The sequence below is a fragment of the Pseudorasbora parva genome, chromosome 24 (assembly GCF_024679245.1).
Source record: "Pseudorasbora parva isolate DD20220531a chromosome 24, ASM2467924v1, whole genome shotgun sequence".
In the NCBI taxonomy this organism is placed as follows: Eukaryota; Metazoa; Chordata; class Actinopteri; order Cypriniformes; family Gobionidae; genus Pseudorasbora; species Pseudorasbora parva.
The window spans coordinates 4,695,585-4,717,839 of record NC_090195.1 but is presented as its reverse complement, the minus strand read 5'-3'; the positions used below and the strand labels follow the sequence as shown (position 1 = coordinate 4,717,839).

At 38.4% G+C, this 22,255-nt stretch overlaps 1 protein-coding gene across 1 annotated transcript; it reads left to right on the top strand.

Moving 5' to 3' along the window:
- The first annotated feature begins 374 nt into the window (after nucleotides 1-374).
- On the top strand, nucleotides 375-19,925 carry rhot2 (ras homolog family member T2). Its single transcript, XM_067434960.1, has 19 exons — nucleotides 375-554; nucleotides 3,341-3,399; nucleotides 3,483-3,564; nucleotides 3,640-3,683; nucleotides 4,004-4,057; nucleotides 4,151-4,203; nucleotides 4,279-4,387; nucleotides 5,954-6,055; nucleotides 6,160-6,258; nucleotides 7,080-7,188; nucleotides 7,278-7,398; nucleotides 9,502-9,586; nucleotides 10,662-10,807; nucleotides 13,152-13,252; nucleotides 13,351-13,481; nucleotides 14,447-14,527; nucleotides 14,603-14,725; nucleotides 18,485-18,684; nucleotides 19,504-19,925. The coding sequence occupies exons 1-19, from the start codon at nucleotides 518-520 to the stop codon at nucleotides 19,619-19,621; spliced, it is 1,854 nt and encodes a 617-aa protein (XP_067291061.1). The 5' UTR covers nucleotides 375-517; the 3' UTR covers nucleotides 19,622-19,925.
- The last annotated feature ends 2,330 nt before the right edge of the window (nucleotides 19,926-22,255 follow it).

Here is a 22,255-nt window from a genome sequence, read left to right as displayed (position 1 = left end):
TTTTAATTATATGAATTATTAATGTTTTAATGCTTTTAATAGGATTATAAAGTATTATTCCATATATTACTACCAATATGGGTCAATATATCTAAGTTAATGATATTATTTAATCTAATTGAATTAGTCAGTAAAGCTCAATTAAAATATAAATAGTACTATAATAAGGCATAATAATATTGACGCTCTATAATGTACTTAGAATGCAGAAACGGATAATATAGAAAATAAATTAAATATAAAATAAGTTGAAGTAAATTGAAGTGATATTAATTAATATTTAAATAATTTAAAGAAGTAATGAGTTTAAGTAAATTTGAATAAAATAAAAAACCCCGAAGGAAATGCACAGTAGAGGGCGCTCCATTTGGGCTCCAACCGGAAGTCAGTAGCGCTGCCAGTTTCTTTGGCTGGAATGGGGCTAGCCAGAAACTAGCACTGAGCTTTGAATTGAATTTGAAGTTTTTGGAAAAGATAGACGCAGCTTGTTGCGGAGTTCAATAGAGAGTGGAGTGAAATGAAACGCGATGTCCGGATACTGCTGTTGGGGGAACGTAAGTGCTTATTTTGTTTTTTAAATATCAAGGGAACTGAATGTGACAGTTTAATGAAAGCATGATTAGAGAGCGCTAACCCTCAACCTTGAGCTGCTGCAGAATGATCTAAAGTAAACACACACTCTTCCATTATCCGTTCATTTAGTGTTTCAATTTTTTGTTATTTGCCATCATGCAAAATCAAAACACGAAAATTAACTTTATTAACAAGTGAGCAAGTTGTTCACACAGATTACAGGCTAATGACAGTTCAGTCAATCTCTAGAAGTTTAATTAAACACTAAACAATGATTAATTAAACACCTGCATATGTGTTTTATTTATAAGATAATTTAATAGATAATCTATAAGTGACAAATATTCTTATATATGTATTTTAGAAACTCATTACACACATATCTATTTGATGGCTCTGATTTGTTTTGAGCATTTTTGGTCTTTTTGATATTTATTCCATCACTTATTTTATTCCTCAAAATTAGAATGACAATCTGCTCATTAATTTTTCGGTGAGTGATTGATAACGGTGTTGACATGGTAACTATCAAGGTGTGGAGTTTTGCCTAGGTAAACAGATCCTCCAGCACCTGTGACCGAATGCACGTATTCCTAGAGAGACTTCAACCTGGACAATAATGCACATTAAAAACACTACCTGGTGTTGGCTACATTTATTTGATCAGAAATACAGTATAAAGTATAATGAGATTATTAATATAATATTTTATGTTTTAATATATTTTAATTTTTAAAATATAATTTATTTTTGTGATCAAAGCTGAATTTTCAGCATTATTACTCCAGTCTTCAGTGTCATTGAAATCACGATTATTTTTAATACAATTGTTGCCGGGTGATATGATGATTAAAGTCTTATTTCATAATGTGAGTAATTTTTAATGTACTGAAACAATTATCAATACTTCAGCATAAACTAATACTAGGTTAATTAAGGCGAGTATAAGGCCTCAAACCCGTTACAGTAAACCATAAGCAATACAATAAGGACAAAGAAACTAAATTAATTATGAAAAAAATGACTATATCAATATCACAGAACAAAAATACAAATGAAAAACAGTGCATTAGGTTTTTCAGGAAGATAGATATACTAACAGTGGCATTCAGATGAGTAATATCCTACAACATAAATTTAATCAAGTAATTAAATGTAAAAGAACACTGCTGTATATATTAAATATGAATAATCCTTATTTAAAACTACAAAATGTATTCATTCAAGGGACCGTGTTTACGAGGATATTAGCAAAATGGCATTTCAACATATTTGTGTGTGTAGGTTATTTGACCGTTTAGGTGCGTATTTGAAGCCCACGGTATACTTCACTTTTTAGGGACTACAACAAACAGCTGGTAGGAACTACAACAAGCTTCTTCATGGGCTAGTGACATCACTAACCCTAAAATTTACATAAACCCACCCCCGGGAAGACGCAACAAAGGCCATGTTGAGAAGAGGAAGAGTGCAGGCGAGCACATTCGGAGTCTGCGCAAGCTGTCGCATTTGTCTTTTCACATTTATTGTAATACAGTATGTAACACAAATGCAATAGCTCATAAAAGCAAGATGACAAAATAAGTTATAACCATAATTAAACCAAACTATCATATCTTCATGCAGCAGATATTCTCTGGCTCTGTGAGTTTACAACAGTTCCCACACGAGCGATTTATAGATTATCATGACAGAATATGCTAATCAGTGACCTGAAGATAGTTTGCTCTACATCAGCTTCATAAATTCATCAATTAACCCTTCAGAAACGTCCGGTCTCATTCTACATGTTGTCACTTCTTCATGAGTCTCTCCATCATTGTCTGACTTCAGTTTGGACATAAAAGGCTGAACAGTTTCTGACATTTTCAGTGCGTGTCAGAGTGAGGTAATCTGAGCTGCTAACATGAGCTCTTGAAGCTCCGCCCTCTTCTAGAAAGAGCAGCAGCTCATTTGCATTTAAAGGGACACAAAAACGCAGCATTTCTACTCGCTCTCAAAAAGTGACAATTTTAACATGCTATGAAAAATGATCTGTGGAGTATTTTGAGCTAAACTTCACATACACACTCTGGGGACATCAGAGACTTATTTGACATCTTTTAAAAAGGGACATTTTAGGACCCCTTCACGTTTGGCTTAGGAAAGAACGAAAGCACACCGCTGTGAAGGAAAATAAGGTGCACTGGGTGGAATGTGGCAGCGGCACAATTATCGGTTTACGTTGGCCATCTTGTTTTCAGAATTGTTGGAAATTGCAATGTAAAAATCAGTTTGAATTAATCACACAGCCCTATATGTTATTCTAATTCTAATTGTATACAATACAATTAGATTTATTGTACATAAATTGTATAGCCTATATATAAGCGTCTCACGCACGTTTTGTTTCAGCATTAGTGTTATATTTGTTCCATGCCTGCTGGGCTCAAGTCGTGTCCTTATTAGTATTATCTCTTATCTGACTATAAGCTCAAGGGGAACACCTGTAGGAGTGACCAGTTATTTTGGAGCATGCTTGTTAAGAGCAACATGTTTGATTGTGGCTACAGTTTTAACCCGAAGCATGTCACGTGTGCAACCTGAAGGAGTGGAAAGAGAATAAAACTGGAGATCAGGCTAACGCCACCCACACTGATTTGCAAAAGAAATCACAGCAGAAGAGTTTGCGATTGTGGCGCAGCCGTTGATCATGGGACATTTTGCAAATCTAGAGTTTTGTGGCGGTGGGAATGCATTTATCTTTTGTCATCCTATTTTCCTTTAGCCAAAGTGGGAAAGACCTCTCTCATCATGTCTCTGGTCGGAGAGGAGTTTCCTGAGCAGGTGAGTTTACCCATGAGCCTCTCTGGCAGTGTGTTTGACTGGTGCAGTGCGGTAAGAGGAAGCTCAATTGTTTGTGTCGTCAGGTTCCTCTCCGGGCGGAGGAGATCACCATACCTGCTGACGTCACACCTGAGAAAGTGCCCACACATATAGTCGACTATTCAGGTGTGTGTGTGTATGTGAATTAGATTACGTAATATTTGCCCTGTAGCGCTTTACTAACACTCAGTGTCTCTACAGAAACTGAACAGTCTGATGAAGTGTTGAGGGAGGAAATCATAAAGGTAAGACGTGTCCTAATAATGTATGTGTGTTATTTTAGTTTCCGAAGGATCATGTGACACTGAAGACTGGAGCAATAATGCTGAAATTCTTCTTTGATCTCAGGAATAAATTACATTTTAACATATATTCAAATAAAAAAACAATGATTAAAATTGTGATTAATCGCGAGTTAACTCATGACAGTCATGCGATTAATCGTGGTTAAATATTTTAATCGATTGACAGCCCTAATATATATATATATATATACATTTATACACATTATATACATTTTAATTACATTTTGACTGTATGAAGATTATGGTTTTGTCATTTGTAGGCCAATGTCGTGTGTGTAGTTTATGATGTCACGCAAGAGGAATCCATTGACAAGGTATTGTATTTCTCAGGGTGTCCTTTAACATTATCACTATATTTTTGTCTTTTATTTCCTCTGAACTGATTTCATCCTTGTCTTTCCTCTCAGATCAGGACTAAATGGATTCCGCTGGTCAATGGAGGTGCTGAAAAGGGAAGCAAGTACGTCTCTGATGCCCATGTAAATGCACCTGTTTTTTTGGACTTTTTTAAAAACATCTCCTCTTGTTGATGTAGGGTTCCCATCATCCTCGTGGGCAACAAGTCTGACTTGCGCTCCGGCAGCTCCATGGAAACCATCCTGCCAATCATGAACCAGTTTTCGGAGATCGAGACCTGTGTAGAGGTTTGAACCACTGACCACACAAACTCAAATGAACCTTCAACACAAGCACAAAAGACTTCTCTCACACATATCTCCTATAGACACACACATGAATGTAAAAGGGGTTGTTTATCACACTTATCTTAGTTTAGTTTTCCTCTGAAGTCAACTAAGAAAGTGGTCAAGGTTTCCTGCATTAGAAAGTCATAATTAAGTTTTCCATGAGCTCTCTCTGACGCTGAGATTTAAACCGAGCTGTTTTTGCTGCTGTACCTAGAATTCAGTATATGAGTGACCTCTGCTGTGATTGGGTGACCTCGTGTTCTGCTTGTTCTTCATAATGTCGCTTGCTAAAACATTTCTGAAGAAGTCATTTGTAGAGTTTACTGTGTGACTGAGAGGGGGGTTTTGCTTTGGGAATGTTATGATTTTTCTTCATTAAATTAGTATTTCAAAAGAGAATGAAAGCCCCGCTTTCCGTGACATGATCCCTGGAAATGTTCATCTGCTGGATTGCTGTAGCTGTTGTTTTATCATTGAGCAAATGCACCAAAATCCCGTTCCAACACTCTTAAACTATATACCAATCTGCAGCATAGTGTATAGATTAGCATATGCAACCACAATCATTCATTCAACTGCGTGTGACTTGTTAAACTTTATAGAATTTTTTCTATTAGTTTTTTTTTTTGTATGTTTTTTTTGTTGAGTTAGATTTTTTTTATTTGAGGTTTTAACAAATTTAGTAGAAAGCATGTATAGATATAAATAATAATAAAAATTATATTTATATATATATAGGGAGCGCGGATCTCTTAAAGGGGCCGCACTATATTCCTACTCGTGGAATATGGACTCCTCCAGGTATGGTGTGGTTCTGGTGCGCTCACTGGTACACATTACCAATTTTTCATACGAACTGTGCCCTGCTCTGAATTAAACTGCCAGTGTAAAAACTCCCTTCATATTGTTAAAATGAGAGAAATCACTACTTACTCTTAATTTTTAAGTTTAGGCTTAAGAGACATGAACAATTTCTTAGATAAACATCTATGATCTTTGATATGTCTAGTCTTAATGCTGTATTGATTATTATTGAATAAGTATGGTTTCACTAATAATAAATGTACATTTGCATAAAGCATGCATATTTGTCCATACCCATGTTGATTAGAGTATATAAAACTTAATTTAAACTTAATTTAAGATACATTTACAATTGCTAAAAATGTGCGATTAAATTGTGATTAATCGCTAGTTAACTCATGGCAATCATGCGATTAATCACGATTAAATATTTTAATCGATTGACAGCCCTAATATATATATATATATATATATATATAATATAATGCACACATTGTTTATATATACTTTTAATTGTGTGTATGTGTGTATAATCTTGTCCTATTTAGGCTCTTGTGGTGTTAATTTGTAATTAGTAAATATTAACTAAACATATTTATTGAAATAATGTACTTCCATATGCCATTGATTTTAATGATAATTTGTGTTGAGCTGTGTGTCTTAAATTGAAAAAAAAATAATTATGGTATTTATGATTACATGATGTATTTGTGTCCGCAGTGCTCAGCTAAGAATCTGAAGAATATTTCTGAGCTCTTCTATTACGCTCAGAAGGCCGTTCTACACCCGACTGCTCCGCTCTACGACCCCGAAGACAAACAGGTACACACACACACACACACACACACACACACACATGCACCTCTGCACGTCTTTCACCTCGTGAGTACATATGGCATTATGAATGTTTGTGTGTGTTTGTGTAGCTGAAGCCGCAGTGTGTTCGAGCTCTGAGTCGAGTCTTCAGCATCTCTGATCAGGATAATGATCACATACTCAGTGACACTGAACTCAACTGCTTTCAGGTGAGCTAGCAAACATGAAACGACCTTCACAACACCTTTGACTTCTCAAGTGTGGCCCATTTCCGACTGAAATTATACAGCAGGAAATAATGTAAGGCAGGATTTTATCAGGATTTGATTGACTCAAACATGAAGTTTACTAAATGTTTTCTCCCTCACCTATCAGTCAGCAGAAAAGTTGTTTAAAAGGTACACAAAGTTATTACAGTTACATGAAATATGAATAATGTCGACATGTCCAACTTTAATTTTTGTCATTTTCACCTTTCATTTAAAATGTAGGTGACATTTTAGTAATTTGTTTTAATGTCTATTTAGCTTTAAATTATTTTCAGATTTAGTTTTAGTAAATGTAGTACTTCAGATAATTTTATTTAATTGCTACGGCAACAATTAGCATTTTTGTGTAAGTTTTCAAAGTTTTTTATTTTTTAACTAATATTTAGCTTTTATTTCTTTCAGCTTTATTTCAGTTAACGAAAACAATAATTAATCGTTTTTAGTTAACAATAACAACAGTGATTTACTTTGTATATTTGTATGGCAATTTGTGTGTGTGTGTGTTCATTCCTGATAAACCCTACATTGCTGGGACCAAACGTCCCCACAAGTTTAGTAATACTGGTAATGTTTGACCTTGTGGGGACATTTTTTGGTCCCCATGAGGAAAACTGCTTATAAATCATACAAAATTATGTATTTCAAAAAGGTTACCGTGAAAAATGTAGAAATACAGAACATTTTCTGTGATGGATACAGTTTAAAAATCATTGTCTATGGAAAGACCCCATAAAACATGGAAACCCATTGTGTGTGTGTAGAAATTGTGTTTCGGGAATCCGCTGGCTCCTCAGGCTCTGGAGGACGTGAAGACAGTCGTGTGGAAGAACACCAGTGATGGAGTCCAGGACAATGGACTCACACTCAACGGTAACACACATTATGCTTATTCCTTATGCACACACTGTGTGTATCTTAATTATAATTTACACACTCTTGCTTTTGTGTGTTTTCTGTAGGTTTCCTGTTCTTGAACACACTCTTTATCCAGAGGGGACGTCATGAGACCACCTGGACCATCCTGCGTAAATTTGGCTATGATGACACGCTGGAGTTGATGGATGACTACCTCTACCCACCGTACGTCTGTGCACATCAACACATGTGATTACCTTAACAGAAATCAGTATTTAAAGAAGAAGTTCACTTCAGAATTCAAATGTACTGATCATTTACTCACCCCTCTCTCATCCTGATACTGATAAATTACTCACCTCCATCTCATCCAAGATGTCTTTCTTCAGTCAAAAAGAAAAAAAATCTCCAGGATTTTTCTCCATATAGTGGGGTACAATGGGTTGAAGGTCCAAAGTGCAGTTTCAATGCAGATTCAAAGAGCTCAACGGGATCCCAGATGAAAAACAAGGGTCTTATCTAGCAAAACCATCGGCCGTTTTCACACAAAAAAAATACAAATAATATATATATTTTTTTTTTTATCACAAATGCTCGTCTTGCACTGGCTCTGCAATCCACCATATATAAAAAAATGGATTCATTTTCATTCAATTTCAATTCTTTCTTTTTTTACCATGTATTACGTAATCACATTGGAAAAGGTCACGCGTGACACGAAAGTACCGATCAAGTGTTTACGAAGCAAATGTGCAAAGATTAAGTCAAAAGTTGGACGTTTTTTGCCTTACTGCAGTACTTCCGCCTTTGTCACGTGTGACATTTCCAACGTGATTATGTAATACGTGGCACAGTGCAAGACAAGCTGTTGCGGTTAAAAAGTATATAAATTCTTATTTCTTTTAGAAAATGGCTGATGGTTTCGCTAGATAATACCCTTATTCCTCGGCTGGGATCGTGTCGTTCCCCTTTAAACGACTGCAATTTGGACCTTTTACCCGTCGGACCCGTTTGAGAAAAATCCTGGAATGTTTTCCTCAGAAACCTTCATTTCTTTTCAACTGAAGAAAGGAAGATATATAATGGTTAAAGGTCCAAATTGCAGTCGTTTCAAAGGGCTCAACATGATCCCAGCCGAGAAATAAGGGTCTTATCTAGCGAAACAATCGGCCATATTATAAATATATTCAGAATTAAAATGTCCAGATAATGTACTCACCCCCATCTCATCCAAGTTGTTCATGTCTTTCTTCAGTCGAAAAGAAAACATTTTCTCCAAATTGCATATATATATATTAAGGGTGACCCCGAATAGTCGAAGATTCGATGCATCGATATGCGGAGCCTGATTCGACCACCGATCTCACGGTCGAATCTTCGCGGGTGTTATGAAACGAGGATCATACCATTTTGGCAATATGGGGGTGCTCAATATTTTAAAGACGTGTCGCGGCGCTGAGCTGAGCATCCGGTGTGCGACCCCTTTAAGGGCGCTGAGCTTCGCACACACCTTTTAAAATTAGAACACGTTCAATGAGTGTACACACACCGGCGGCAGCATTCAGCGCCTGTCCGTGTCCGCGGCCACTCAGGAAGTTGTTTAAAATCCTGCTGCACCACAGAGCGCTTTCGTGCAGCTCATCTGTCAGTCAATTGAAAATTTTGCTTGCGTGTATATAATGTGCGCGTCAGGTGGCGGTGTGAGATCCCGAGGCGCGGGGCTGAGCTTCGCGTCCTTCACCCTCTTTAGGCACAATCGGCTTCAGAACGTGCATGTAAACGCACTCAAAGTGTTCTTTTCCTCTCTAGGCAGGTATTTTTTTTAGGTCTATTTATCAAAATGTTCTTTTATATTGTGTGATGTTCTGTATTTCGATGGCGGCTTTAACATGTTATGAGAAAACGGTTCATTAATGTTTATCCACCACATTACCTTTTATTTAAACCTGAATAAGAAAGCCATTGTCAGTTCGTCTGTCAGTTGGCAGGCAGTTTTGGTCGCTTTATTAAAAGTTGTTGCTTTGTGCAGTGTGTAAAGGAAAATAAAAATAGTTTTACCCTTCTGCTGACCAGGGGTCGTGCCCCTCCCAACCCATTCACACATACAGATGATTCGACTATCGGTCGACCATAGAGAGATTCGACAATTCTGATTCGGATGTCTAAATCCTTAGTCGAGGACAGCCCTAATATATATATATATATATATGAAAACATTTTCATATATGTATGGATATCTTGGATGATGTGGTGGTGAGTAAATTATCAGGACATTTGAATTCTAAAGTGAACTAATCCTACAAGTGACCTTTATGTGTGTGTTCACAGATTGCGCGTGTCGGTGGGCTGTACGACGGAGTTGAATCATCTGGGCCAGCAGTTCCTCCAGAAGCTCTTTGATAAGTATGATGAGGTGAGCGACACCGATGGCTCTGCTCCTCTAATGCAGCGTTTCCCAACTGGGGTCTGACGTGAGCAGGGGTGCCGTGTAAAAGGTGCGCGCACTTGCACCGCGGTTCATCTCACATCTGATGACGCATCTTATATATGGGTTGTAACTTGAAAATAAGGCTTTATGTATCTTTCTGTCGATGGATACACGTGCTGGCTCGTCAGTGATACATTACAACAGCAATGATAAAAAACGGGCAAAACGGTCTCTCTTTGTAAACTGTGTTAATGCATCCGAGTGCTGCCGTATGTTCGAATATGACCAGTCATTTTCGCCGTCATCACCCGCGTGTAGAGCTAGAAGACGCGACTGAGACGTGCGCTGTGAGAAGCTCTGTCTCTGCACTCATACAAAAGCACACACACGTCTCACAGCGCGCAAATATTGAGTTATCTTTCAAGTCTTGCACTTGAACGGACAAACTCACACAGAAAGTATGTCAACATGTCCATCTTGATGAGTATCCAAGAAGACACAGTCTGCCTTAAGTGAATTTTATTCAGTCGAGAAAGACGACACATATCCCGGCATTAGGTTTTAAAGGGGTAGTTATCTTTACTCTGTTTAATGTCACACAAACGATAAGGACATCACTCACTGCTCTTGATTGAATAGTTTTTGTAAGTTTAATAAAGATTAATCTTTAAATATGCAGTTATTTTACATTCGATTACTTTAATTTCTCTACCTAAAAACTAATGTTAGACCTACCTGAAAAACCTGAAAAGCATTGTTTATTTTAGTAGTATTTTTGTTCAATAGTGTTTATTTGTGCTGCTGCTTGTATAAGTTATTTTTATTTGACCGTAGTCCTTTTTTCCCTGAACATAGCAAATACTAAACCGTACTAAAACCGTGATACAAACCGAACCGTGAGCAATCTGTACCGTTACACCCATAGTGTAACGTATGTGAAGGGGTGTCACAACATTTAGAAAATGTTCAAAGGGTGCCATGACTGAAAAAAGGTTGGGAAACACAGCCCTAATGAACGTTGCGTGCTTCATTAGGCTGATGATTGTCTCTCCTCCTGCAGGATAAGGATTCAGCCCTCTCTCCCGCAGAGCTTAAGAATCTGTTTAGTGTTTTACCCTACATGCCCTGGAGCCCTGCGGTGTACAGTAATGTCCCACTAACGGACGACAGCTACATCTCCCAACACGGATACTTCTGCCAGTGGATGTGAGTGAAGCTTCAGACAGCACAATACACTTTTAAATGGATCATTTTTCTTTCGGGGAGTCACTTTTTGTTTGTTTTTATGATTACTTTGTACCCTCTTCCACTAGAGCTGATGGTATTGATACACATTGAGCCTGTTCGGTTATTCTGTTTGTTTGTTTTTAACTTTAAAATACTGCTTCACTGCAAGCATCACTGTGGCGAAATCAAATAAATCACCCAGACTGAATCAGAGGAACTTCAGTTTTTGTATTTTAGAAGGATTCATTAAAAGGATCTGATCGTAACGCCGCATTCACACGGGGCGTAGGCGTTAACGCTTGACGGAGGGCGTGGCTGAAGCTGTGTGCTGACGCGATCGTCATAGTGACAACAGCCAATCACATTAACTTGCCGCTTGGACCAAAACACAACACAAAAAAGCACCTTTTTTGGTTGTATGTGCGAGTGCGATTGCCCGTGTAGTTGTTGTCAGCGCACTGCACAGGTGCACGAAGCTGTTAAGTACATTAAATCCCGAAAAAGCGCCGACAGCGGGAAGAATATCACGTAGTGGTCCAGGAGCTGCGTCTGGATTTTTAACGGTCTATGGTCTGGATGGTTCACGGAGCAGTAATGAACGCAATTGGCTATTGTCTGCTGTAGGATATTTGCATACGGCGATCTGATTGGATGACGCCTGCGCTGGCGCTTGAAAAGTTGAGAATTCTTCAACTTCTGCCGCTTGCAACGCGAGTGAAGCGCCGCGACGGAACCAACAATTCAGTTCGGCAACGGATGATGTCACCCATTCAAAGTAAATGGGAAGCGTTAACGCCTACGCCCCGTGTGAATGCGGCGTAAGAGTCATTTGTTTGTGGATCAGACTACTCTAGTTGTTAGTGCTGGGTAAAAAAAATATTAATTTCTCATTTTTACGAACTGATATTGATTCTTAAATCCCAAGAATCCTTATAAGTCATCCTGTTTTCAGTTGATGAATGAAAGGAACATTGTAGCCGCCTCCCATCTAATAAATCACAATAATCTTTGTGTTTTGTTATTATTGATATGAAACAAAGTCTCCGATTTAAAATGCATGTTTGAATAAATCTGAGAAGTTTTTATGACAGCCACCTTACAAATGTCATTTCAAGAAACAAATTGGTGTAGAAATATGATTATATCATTGTAAAGTTTATAACTGAATTATAAAAAAAGTTTTGTATACAAATCAGTTAATTTTTTACCTTCAACATTATAGCTTATGTACTACCTACTGACTCCCATAGTTTACAGCATTGTTTTCCTTGAGAAAATGTGACATGTATTGTACCTGATATAGCCAACATAATCGATATTGAATCAAATAGAAATCAAATCAAATTTTTTGTCAATACCCAGCCCTACTGGTTGTGCTGTATTGTTTATGATTCACAGAAAAAAGTTAATAACAGTCATTTGTTTGTGACATGGACTACACTTGCTCTTTATTATGATTCACTATGATTCACAGGTTCATATTCACTATGGACCTGTTTTTATGAGTCATTAATGATTTCCAAGATAGAACCAATTTGTAAACTAGATTACACTCGTTGCACTGTTTTTATGATTTACAAAAAGTAAAAGACAAGAGTCCATGTGACAGAGTCATTTGTTTGTGAATCAGACAAGTGGACAGTATTTTTTACTTTACTCAAGTACATTTTTTAAAGTGTATTTACTTTTTCTTTAGAAAACTTTTACTTCACTACATTCCATTATGTCATATTTAAAGGGTTAGTTAACCCAAAAATGAAAATTATCCCATGATTTACTCACCCTCAAGTCATCCTAGGTGTATATGACATTTTTCTTTCAGACGAATACAATCAGAGTTATATTAAAAATGACCTGGGCCTTCCAGGCTTTATAATGGCAGTGAATGGTTGTCACGTTTTTGAAGTCCATTAAAGGCCTTCTGAAGCGAAGCCATGCGTTTGTGTAAGACAAAAATTTCCATATTTAAAACTTAACAAAGTAAAATATCTAACTTCCACCGGATTGGAAAAAGACGTTACTGGTTTGCAATGTCGTCAGACGTAGCGTAAGCATTTTGAACTGCCATCTGCAAACTATTCTTGTTTGATCTCATCACATTACATTTGGACTGCGAACTTGGTTGAAATAAGACTTCTTTTGACTATTCTGCAGGAGCGACGTTGAAAAATAGTCCAGGAAACTGACAAAGAGGTTGCGTTTAAGCCAAAATTTGTATCCAAACCTACATCTAAAATCAGAACATGAATCATTTATGTGTTATTACACATTCCCTGTTCAGTAGTTATGGCTTTAATGTGAATTGTTATTGGATAAACTGCAGGTTATCTGCTTATCTGGATGTCCACCGGTGTTTGGAGCATCTGGGATACCTCGGGTATCCGATTCTAATGGAGCAAGCGTCCCAGACCTCCGCCATCACAGGTAATGAGGCCCACACACAGAGCTTATTTAAACTTCACATACGTTTGATCAAACGGATACTAAAGAATATTTTGTGTTTTTCTGTGTGTGTATTTTAGTAACAAGAGAAAAGGCCTTAGACCTGGACAAGAGACAGACTCAGCGGACTGTGTTCCTCTGCAAAGTAATCGGTCCACGCGGAACGGGAAAAACCGACTTCCTTCGAGCTTTTCTGCAGCGAAGCCCTGAGGTGAGAGTATGGCTTAAAAGCCAAGCTTTTGTTTGTAAGTACATTTGTGAAACATTAATTTTCTAATGTCCAGTGTTGCCAGTTACTTTGAAAAAGTAATCTGATTACTGATTACTCCTTTAAAAAGTAACTTAGTTACTTTACAGATTACTTTATTTTAAAAGTAACTAAGATTACAAGTTACTCTATTAGTTACATTAGTGACAACACCCCTGCCGCCTCAACATAGAAAGGACAACCGTTTTTGCCAACACTCACTTTATTGGAAGTGTATTTTTAACAGTAACGTCAACGTATCTCCTGACATTTTAAGTTGAAATTAAAAAATATTTCCTGAAAAAAATACTCTCCCCGAAACGCAAGAAATTAAAAATATAATTTTTTTAATTTTTTACTGAGGAAAATGGCTAAAATAGTAACTCAGAGTGACTTGGATAAATTACTTTAATCTGATTACTGGTTTGGAAATAACTGAAAAAAAAGTAGTCAGATTAGAGTAACGCGCCACTGGCATCACTGCTAATGTCCCCCTGGAAAACTAGTCCTGTCCGAATACGGCTTAGGTTAATGTTCAAGCAAGCGACCATGTAGTTAACGTTAGTTTCAAATGACAAGTCATGTTTAAGATCGAAGAATGATATGTGAACTTTTCGATTTCCTGTCCAACATAATTACTATATGGACCAGTTGTGTTAACAATCTGTCCCTTTCAGACTGCGTGCTTTTCCTGTGGAGTTTTTTTTTTCTGAGACTTGCCAACTTATTAAAATTTGGTTGACTAAGCCACTTCTCGTCGACTATTAGGAGGCAGCCCTAGAAAATAGTACTTTAGATAAAAAGAGGTTCTACTTCTGGTATTCTTCCACAGTTATAGTCTGTCTAGGAAATATTTATCCATCTTGTGAGTCCCAGTAATCTCATTTAGATCTACCAAATATTGACGATGCTATGATGTATTTATTCAGAGAAATGACAGCGACCCCGGTCCCCCCTCAATATACGCCATCAACACCATCTCAGTAGCCAATCAGGAGAAGTACCTCATCGTAAGTGCCGTCTCAAGCTGTAAACATATCCGATGTTATTGGTTTCCCGCCTGACGTGTGTGTTATTCCTCGCAGCTGGAGGAGGTGGATGTGGAAACAGAGTTTCTAAAAGCAGCAGATGCAGCGTGTGATGTGGCGTGTCTCATGTATGATGTCAGCGACCCGGACTCGTTCAACTACTGTGCTAGTATTTATAAGGTAAGAAACCAGATGCTTTAGTTCTGGAGCAATGCTCTACAAACTCTGACACACACATCACTCATATTCATTAATCACAATAAATATCAGATCATCCAAATGAACAAACTCAGTGACCTTGCACAACCTGATATCTGCCAGTGAATAATATATGATGATGCGGGTTATTAATATCTCCTGCAGCCTCTTTGGCTAACATGCACTTTTAGCTTCACTATATTATTATAACTCAAGGAAATCGAGTTACGGCCCATCAAATAATCTGGGCTACAGCAAGTACATGGACACTTATCATTTTTATGGACTCCATTGATAGAAACCTCCATTCTCTTGGGCCTTTATTTGTGTATTTCACAGAATTTTGTCCAAATTTAATTACATGAACTACCATTCAAAAGTTTTGGGTCAGTTAGATTTAAAAAAAAGTGAATACTTTCAGCACAAAGGTTTAGTTCACCCAAAAATGAAAATTCAGTCATTAAATATTCTCCCTCATGTCGTTCCAAACCTGTAAGACTTTTATTCATCTTAATAAATATACATAAAGATCTCAATCTAAATCTGTGAGATTTCTGTCCCTCCATTGAGAGCTACACAACTACTACTTTGTCGCGACAAAAAGTTCATAAAGAGATTGTTAAACAACTAACCCATATGAATAGAGTGCTTTAGTCCAAATGTTCTGTGGATCGCTTTATATGATGAACAGATTTAATTTAGGCTTTTTATCACATATAAACATTGCTCCGCGAACATAAATAGAAGCTCAAACTTGCTGCGTAACACGAGAATGAATCTCATTGGTTCTCACTGAAGCTCGAACGTGCTGCGTAACACGAGAATGGACCTCATTGGTTCTCACTGAAGCTCGAACGTGCTGCGTAACACGAGAATGAACCTCATTGGTTCTCGCTGAAGCTCGAACGTGCTGCGTAACACGAGAATGAATCTCATTGGTTCTCGCTGAAGCTCAAACGTGCTGCGTAACACGAGAATGAACCTCATTGGTTCTCGCTGATGCTCAAACGTGCTGCGTAACACGAGAATGAACCTCATTGGTTCTCGCTGAAGCTCAAACGTGCTGCGTAACACGAGAATGAACCTCATTGGTTCTCGCTGAAGCTCGAACGTGCTGCGTAACACGAGAATGAATCTCATTGGTTCTCGCTGAAGCTCAAACGTGCTGCGTAACACGAGAATGAACCTCATTGGTTCTCGCTGAAGCTCAAACGTGCTGCGTAACACAAGAATGAACCTCATTGGTTCTCGCTGAAGCTCAAACGTGCTGCGTAACACGAGAATGAACCTCATTGGTTCTCACTGAAGCTCAAACGTGCTGCGTAACACGAGAATGAACCTCATTGGTTCTCGCTGAAGATCAAACGTGCTGCGTAACACAAGAATGAACCTCATTGGTTCTCGCTGAAGCTCAAACGTGCTGCGTAACACGAGAATGAACCTCATTGGTTCTCGCTGAAGCTCAAACGTGCTGCGTAACGCGAGAATGAACCTCATTGGTTCTCGCTGAAGCTCAAACGTGCTGCGTAACACAAGAATGAACCTCATTGGTTCTCGCTGAAGATCAAACGTGCTGCGTAACACAAGAATGAACCTCATTGGTTCTCGCTGAAGCTCAAACGTGCTGCGTAACACGAGAATGAACCTCATTGGTTCTCGCTGAAGATCAAACGTGCTGCGTAACACAAGAATGAACCTCATTGGTTCTCGCTGAAGCTCAAACGTGCTGCGTAACACGAGAATGAACCTCATTGGTTCTCGCTGAAGATCAAACGTGCTGCGTAACACAAGAATGAACCTCATTGGTTCTCGCTGAAGCTCAAACGTGCTGCGTAACACAAGAATGAACCTCATTGGTTCTCGCTGAAGATCAAACGTGCTGCGTAACACAAGAATGAACCTCATTGGTTCTCACTGAAGATCAAACGTGCTGCGTAACACAAGAATGAACCTCATTGGTTCTCGCTGAAGCTCAAACGTGATGCGTAACACAAGAATGAACCTCATTGGTTCCCGCTGAAGCTCAAACGTGCTGCGTAACACAAGAATGAACCTCATTGGTTCTCGCTGAAGCTCGAACGTGCTGCGTAACACGAGAAGGAATCTCATTGGTTCTCACTGAAGCTCGAACGTGCTGCGTAACACGAGAATGGACCTCATTGGTTCTCACTGAAGCTCGAACGTGCTGCGTAACACGAGAATGAATCTCATTGGTTCTCGCTGAAGCTCGAACGTGCTGCGTAACACGAGAATGAACCTCATTGGTTCTCGCTGAAGCTCAAACGTGCTGCGTAACACAAGAATGAACCTCATTGGTTCTCGCTGAAGCTCAAACGTGCTGCGTAACACGAGAATGAACCTCATTGGTTCTCACTGAAGCTCAAACGTGCTGCGTAACACGAGAATGAACCTCATTGGTTCTCGCTGAAGATCAAACGTGCTGCGTAACACGAGAATGAACCTCATTGGTTCTCGCTGAAGCTCAAACGTGCTGCGTAACACGAGAATGAACCTCATTGGTTCTCGCTGAAGCTCAAACGTGCTGCGTAACGCGAGAATGAACCTCATTGGTTCTCGCTGAAGCTCAAACGTGTTGCGTAACACGAGAATGAACCTCATTGGTTCTCGCTGAAGCTCAAACGTGCTGCGTAACACGAGACTGAACCTCATTGGTTCTTGCTGAAGATCAAACGTGCTGCGTAACACAAGAATGAACCTCATTGGTTCTCGCTGAAGATCAAACGTGCTGCGTAACACAAGAATGAACCTCATTGGTTCTCGCTGAAGATCAAACGTGCTGCGTAACACAAGAATGAACCTCATTGGTTCTCGCTGAAGATCAAACGTGCTGCGTAACACAAGAATGAACCTCATTGGTTCTCGCTGAAGCTCAAACGTGCTGCGTAACACAAGAATGAACCTCATTGGTTCTCGCTGAAGATCAAACGTGCTGCGTAACACGAGAATGAACCTCATTGGTTCTCGCTGAAGATCAAACGTGCTGCGTAACACAAGAATGAACCTCATTGGTTCTCGCTGAAGCTCAAACGTGATGCGTAACACAAGAATGAACCTCATTGGTTCCCGCTGAAGCTCAAACGTGATGCGTAACACAAGAATGAACCTCATTGGTTCTCACTGAAGATCAAACGTGCTGCGTAACACAAGAATGAACCTCATTGGTTCTCGCTGAAGCTCAAACGTGATGCGTAACACGAGAATGAACCTCATTGGTTCTCACTGAAGATCAAACGTGCTGCGTAACACAAGAATGAACCTCATTGGTTCTCACTGAAGCTCAAACGTGACGTGTAACACGAGATTGAACCTCATTGGTTCTCGCTTAAGCTCAAACGTGCTGCGTAACACAAGAATGAACCTCATTGGTTCCCGCTGAAGCTCAAACGTGCTGCGTAACACAAGAATGAACCTCATTGGTTCTCACTGAAGATCAAACGTGCTGCGTAACACAAGAATGAACCTCATTGGTTCTCGCTGAAGCTCAAACGTGATGCGTAACACAAGAATGAACCTCATTGGTTCTTACCTCATTTTGGGTTAACTATGACTAAATGGCACATTTAAATGTGTATTGTGTTTGACCGTTAAGTTTTTCACAACGACCATGTGATTAAACCAGGACTGTGATCGCTCGTTGTCATTGTGATAAACCAGAGATGTTTCTGATTGAAGTGCCATTAGAGTGACTGATGGAATGTGTTGTGTATTATTCCTCTGTAGCAGCACTATATGGACAGCGGGATCCCGTGTGTGGTGGTGGGCTCCAAAGCTGATCTGATGGAAGTCAAACAGCATCATGGGATGAGCCCATCTGAGTTTTGTTACAAACATCGGCTGCCTTCACCCCTCCATTTCTCTGCGCTGCTCACACACACTCACACACACATTTACAGCAAGCTCACCTGGGCCGCCATGTACCCGTAAGTACACATGCATCTTACCATTTTTTTTTTTTTAAATATACAAAAAGCCAAAATTGACAACCGGAATTTCATTTTACAGTATCTGTATAAACCCTGGATTACACAATGTCAAATTGTCCCGTCATAATGTTTGGCCAGGCTGTCATACAAAGGAATTCTGATGCAAATACAAGAAAGAACCAATTCAATATTAATAACTGATTATGTTGTAGTCACTGTATGCTTTTTTCTTGTGAGCTTTTTGTCGCTGTAAGTTTGCTTTTTTTTGTCAAATAATTTTGTCAGATAAATACCTTGGCCAAGTTTAGCGTTTTGTTTTCACTTTATATTTAATATATAAAAATATATGATATTTCCCTCACATTAATACACATGCATACAGCTCTGGAAAAAAAATAAGAGAGAGAAATCAATGTTAACTGGTTTCTTAAATGTATCCTGGGCTGTATATGTTTTCATTTATACATTTTTATTTATTTTTTATTGAATTGCAAATGTACACGTAAATTAAACGCTTTCCAATCTTTCATGGAAATAAAAAGTAATGACTTGCTCCGACATTGAAACCTGCTTTTGTTTTTGAGCTGATGTTGCCAAGCCACTTTTTTTTCTCCATTTGAATATCACACGCCGCTCATAAATATTTCTGCTGAGTAAAATGGCTTTTAAAACATTGGATGTTGACTTGAACGAGATGAAAGATTTGCGTATGCCAGACTAAAATTAGCCTGCTTGACTGTTTGTGTGTCGTCAAGGTCAGCAGAAATACTGAGTGTATTTAAATCTCTCTCTGTCTCTGTCACTTCCTGTCTGCAGGCACCTGAATGGATCAGACATGAGCAGCACGTCTTTCTGGCTGCGTGTGACTCTGGGCGCCACGATAGCCGCCATGCTGGGCTTCGCTCTCTACAGAGCCTTCAGCCGACACAAATGATGCACACACACGTTTCTCTCACAATACATGCAGATAAACACACACTCCTTCATTTTCTGCGCTCAGTCTTGGCCTTACAGAGTCACTGTGGCTTAACAAGGGTGGAAAGCCCTGCTAGTTACAGTGACAGCAACTGAATTAAGCATTTGATTGTTGTATTTAGGTTTTTCAGCTGGACTAAAGAATTACACACATGCTTTTACTTCGAAAACACGCCGACCTTACTGTTTGACCTACATCGGTCGACCCCAAGAGACATGCTTCAAGAGGAACCAGATAAAGAAATGATTTCATAGGTTATGTTTTGAATTGCACAGTTTGTAATGTATTTAACAGCTTGGGAAATCAATATGGATCAAGAATATATTCCATGTGAATGTATTCAAACACACCTCAGTTCAGTTTTGCCTCAGCCAGTTCAGGAAATGCACTTCAGTTTAGTTCCTCTCTGTGAATATTGTAGAAGCTAACGTAAGCTCGGGGTTAGACAGAAGTTGAGCTCTAGTGATATTCTACGGCTGTCAAAAGACAATAACCGTTTGACTCGTTAAAGGAAGCTAAATGAAGTGCATCCTCTAAATTGGCTGATACTAAACTAGAATATATTTCCATTTCATGTTCCTCAGATGGCTGTTCATGTGCATGGACCATGACTGACAAATTATCATTTTTTGTTAGTTTTTTAAGATGCTGAGGCAAAAACCCATTGATGATTTTGAAAATAGCTAAATTGGGCCCAAAATCGTTCTTTTTGCCTGTATTGATTGTAGGGGTGAATGATCTCAGATTTCGTTTAAAATTGCAGGAGGGATGGATGGTGTTAATAAATGTATTTTAAATGATATTTTAAGAAGTTTAAATGCTCTGATGCGTTGTCCTAGTTCAGAGCCGTCCTATAGATCAGGATAGACTGCAGAGGATGACTTGGCTGACTGTATTTAATTATTATATTGTCCGAAACTGGATCTCAGCTGGATAACTAGAAACTGGATCTCAGAACTGTTACTGTTTATTGGACCGGCAACTTTCATTCCACAAAACAAAACAAAAAAAACGCCTAAAAAGCAATCAATTTTTGAGCGGAAGGTCTGTCTTGCTAATTCACGAGAATTTTCTTGTGAAGATACTGAGCTGACTGTGGATGTTCTTATTCATTGCTTTAATTTTCATAATTTCAATATTTTGTTCAGTATTAATGCCCAGTGTTAAAAACGGTGAGCCCAACTTTAAAATCCCCCAGGCTTGCGTCTCAGCTGCCATGATCTTCCTGCTTCAGTATCAAAAGAGATGCTTGGAATTAAGCCAGTATGTTCTAATAGAAATATTTTGTAATAAACTAGCTTTTTTTTCTGGTGATTTTGTTTACTGTGCTCTATGACATCAGCATGGCGTGTCACACGACTCTTCTTATTTTAGCCAGTTCCTATATTTCTGAAACGGAGAGCACCGTTTAAAGCATGAATGTGTCAGGCAGGTCGTGGAGGTTTGCAGCCGGGCCTCGTGTCAGTGAGCCCGGATCTCATTTCCGTTCAGGCTGGAGACAGCATCACGTTTCAGGAGCACTATGCAAAATACATAGAGCATACGAGACATGCTTCAGGTGAGTTTGTGTTCAACATCAAGATAAATGTCAAGTGAAAACATTTCATTTTTCAATTTAATACAAATTATATTATCGGCGTAATGGTTTGAGTACTCGTTTAAATAATAACAAAACCTGATGATCATGTTCTCCAGCGTGATTATATTATACCGATTACAGTTAATTTGATTAGAGACAGAAATCGGAAATATTTCTACATGTAATTTTGGCAACACTTTATTTCAGGGTCTAATTCTCACTATGAACTAGTTGCTTATAAACATGCATAGTAATATTATATTGTCTTTTAATTAGTACTTATAAAGCACATATGAATGCCATATTCCGGATGCTCATATTCTACATCCCATTATCCTAAACTTTACAACTACCTTACCAACTATAAATAAGCAGAAATGATGAGTCTGGGGCAAAAGTCGTAGTTAAAAATGAGAATTAGACCCTAATCTAAAGTATGACCGTAATTTGAATTTGTTTTTAAAATGTTAAATCTTTACAGGGTTATTTGAGAGAGAGAAAAAAATCAGGTTTTGATTGAGGTCACTTTTTGTATAGCCTAAGGGAAAGTACATTTTATTTTACCTTTAATCACTTTTTTTTGGAGTTTACTTATTAGCCATGTTACAATAGCCTATTACAAACTAATTTTTGTTTTATGAAGTCTGAAATAGTTAAGCATATGCACAATTATATTATCGGCAGTACAATTTGAGTAAAAAAAAAATCATGTTCTCCAGCCTGATTTATGATCTAAAGAACATATTGAGTTTGAGAATAAAATCTGACCATCTGTACAGAGCCACTCCATGATTTACAGACATAGAAATATATTTCTACATGATGTAATTTTGGTAACACTTTAGTTTAGGGTCCAATTCTCACTTAACTAGTTGATGCTATAATGCTATACATATAAATGCCTTATTCTGCATGACAAAATTCTACATCACATAATCCTAAACTTAACTACCAACTATTAATATGCAGTAATTGGGAGTTTATATTGAGGCGAAAGTCAGTTAATAGTGAGA

Bases quoted from the DNA above. Each gene is read 5' to 3' on its own strand.
- rhot2 (XM_067434960.1), top strand. From the start codon at position 518: ATGAAACGCGATGTCCGGATACTGCTGTTGGGGGAAC. The intron at 6,056-6,159 runs GTACACACACAC...GTGTTTGTGTAG, and splicing joins ACGACCCCGAAGACAAACAG to CTGAAGCCGCAGTGTGTTCG. The intron at 9,587-10,661 runs GTGAGCGACACC...CTCCTCCTGCAG, and splicing joins TCTTTGATAAGTATGATGAG to GATAAGGATTCAGCCCTCTC.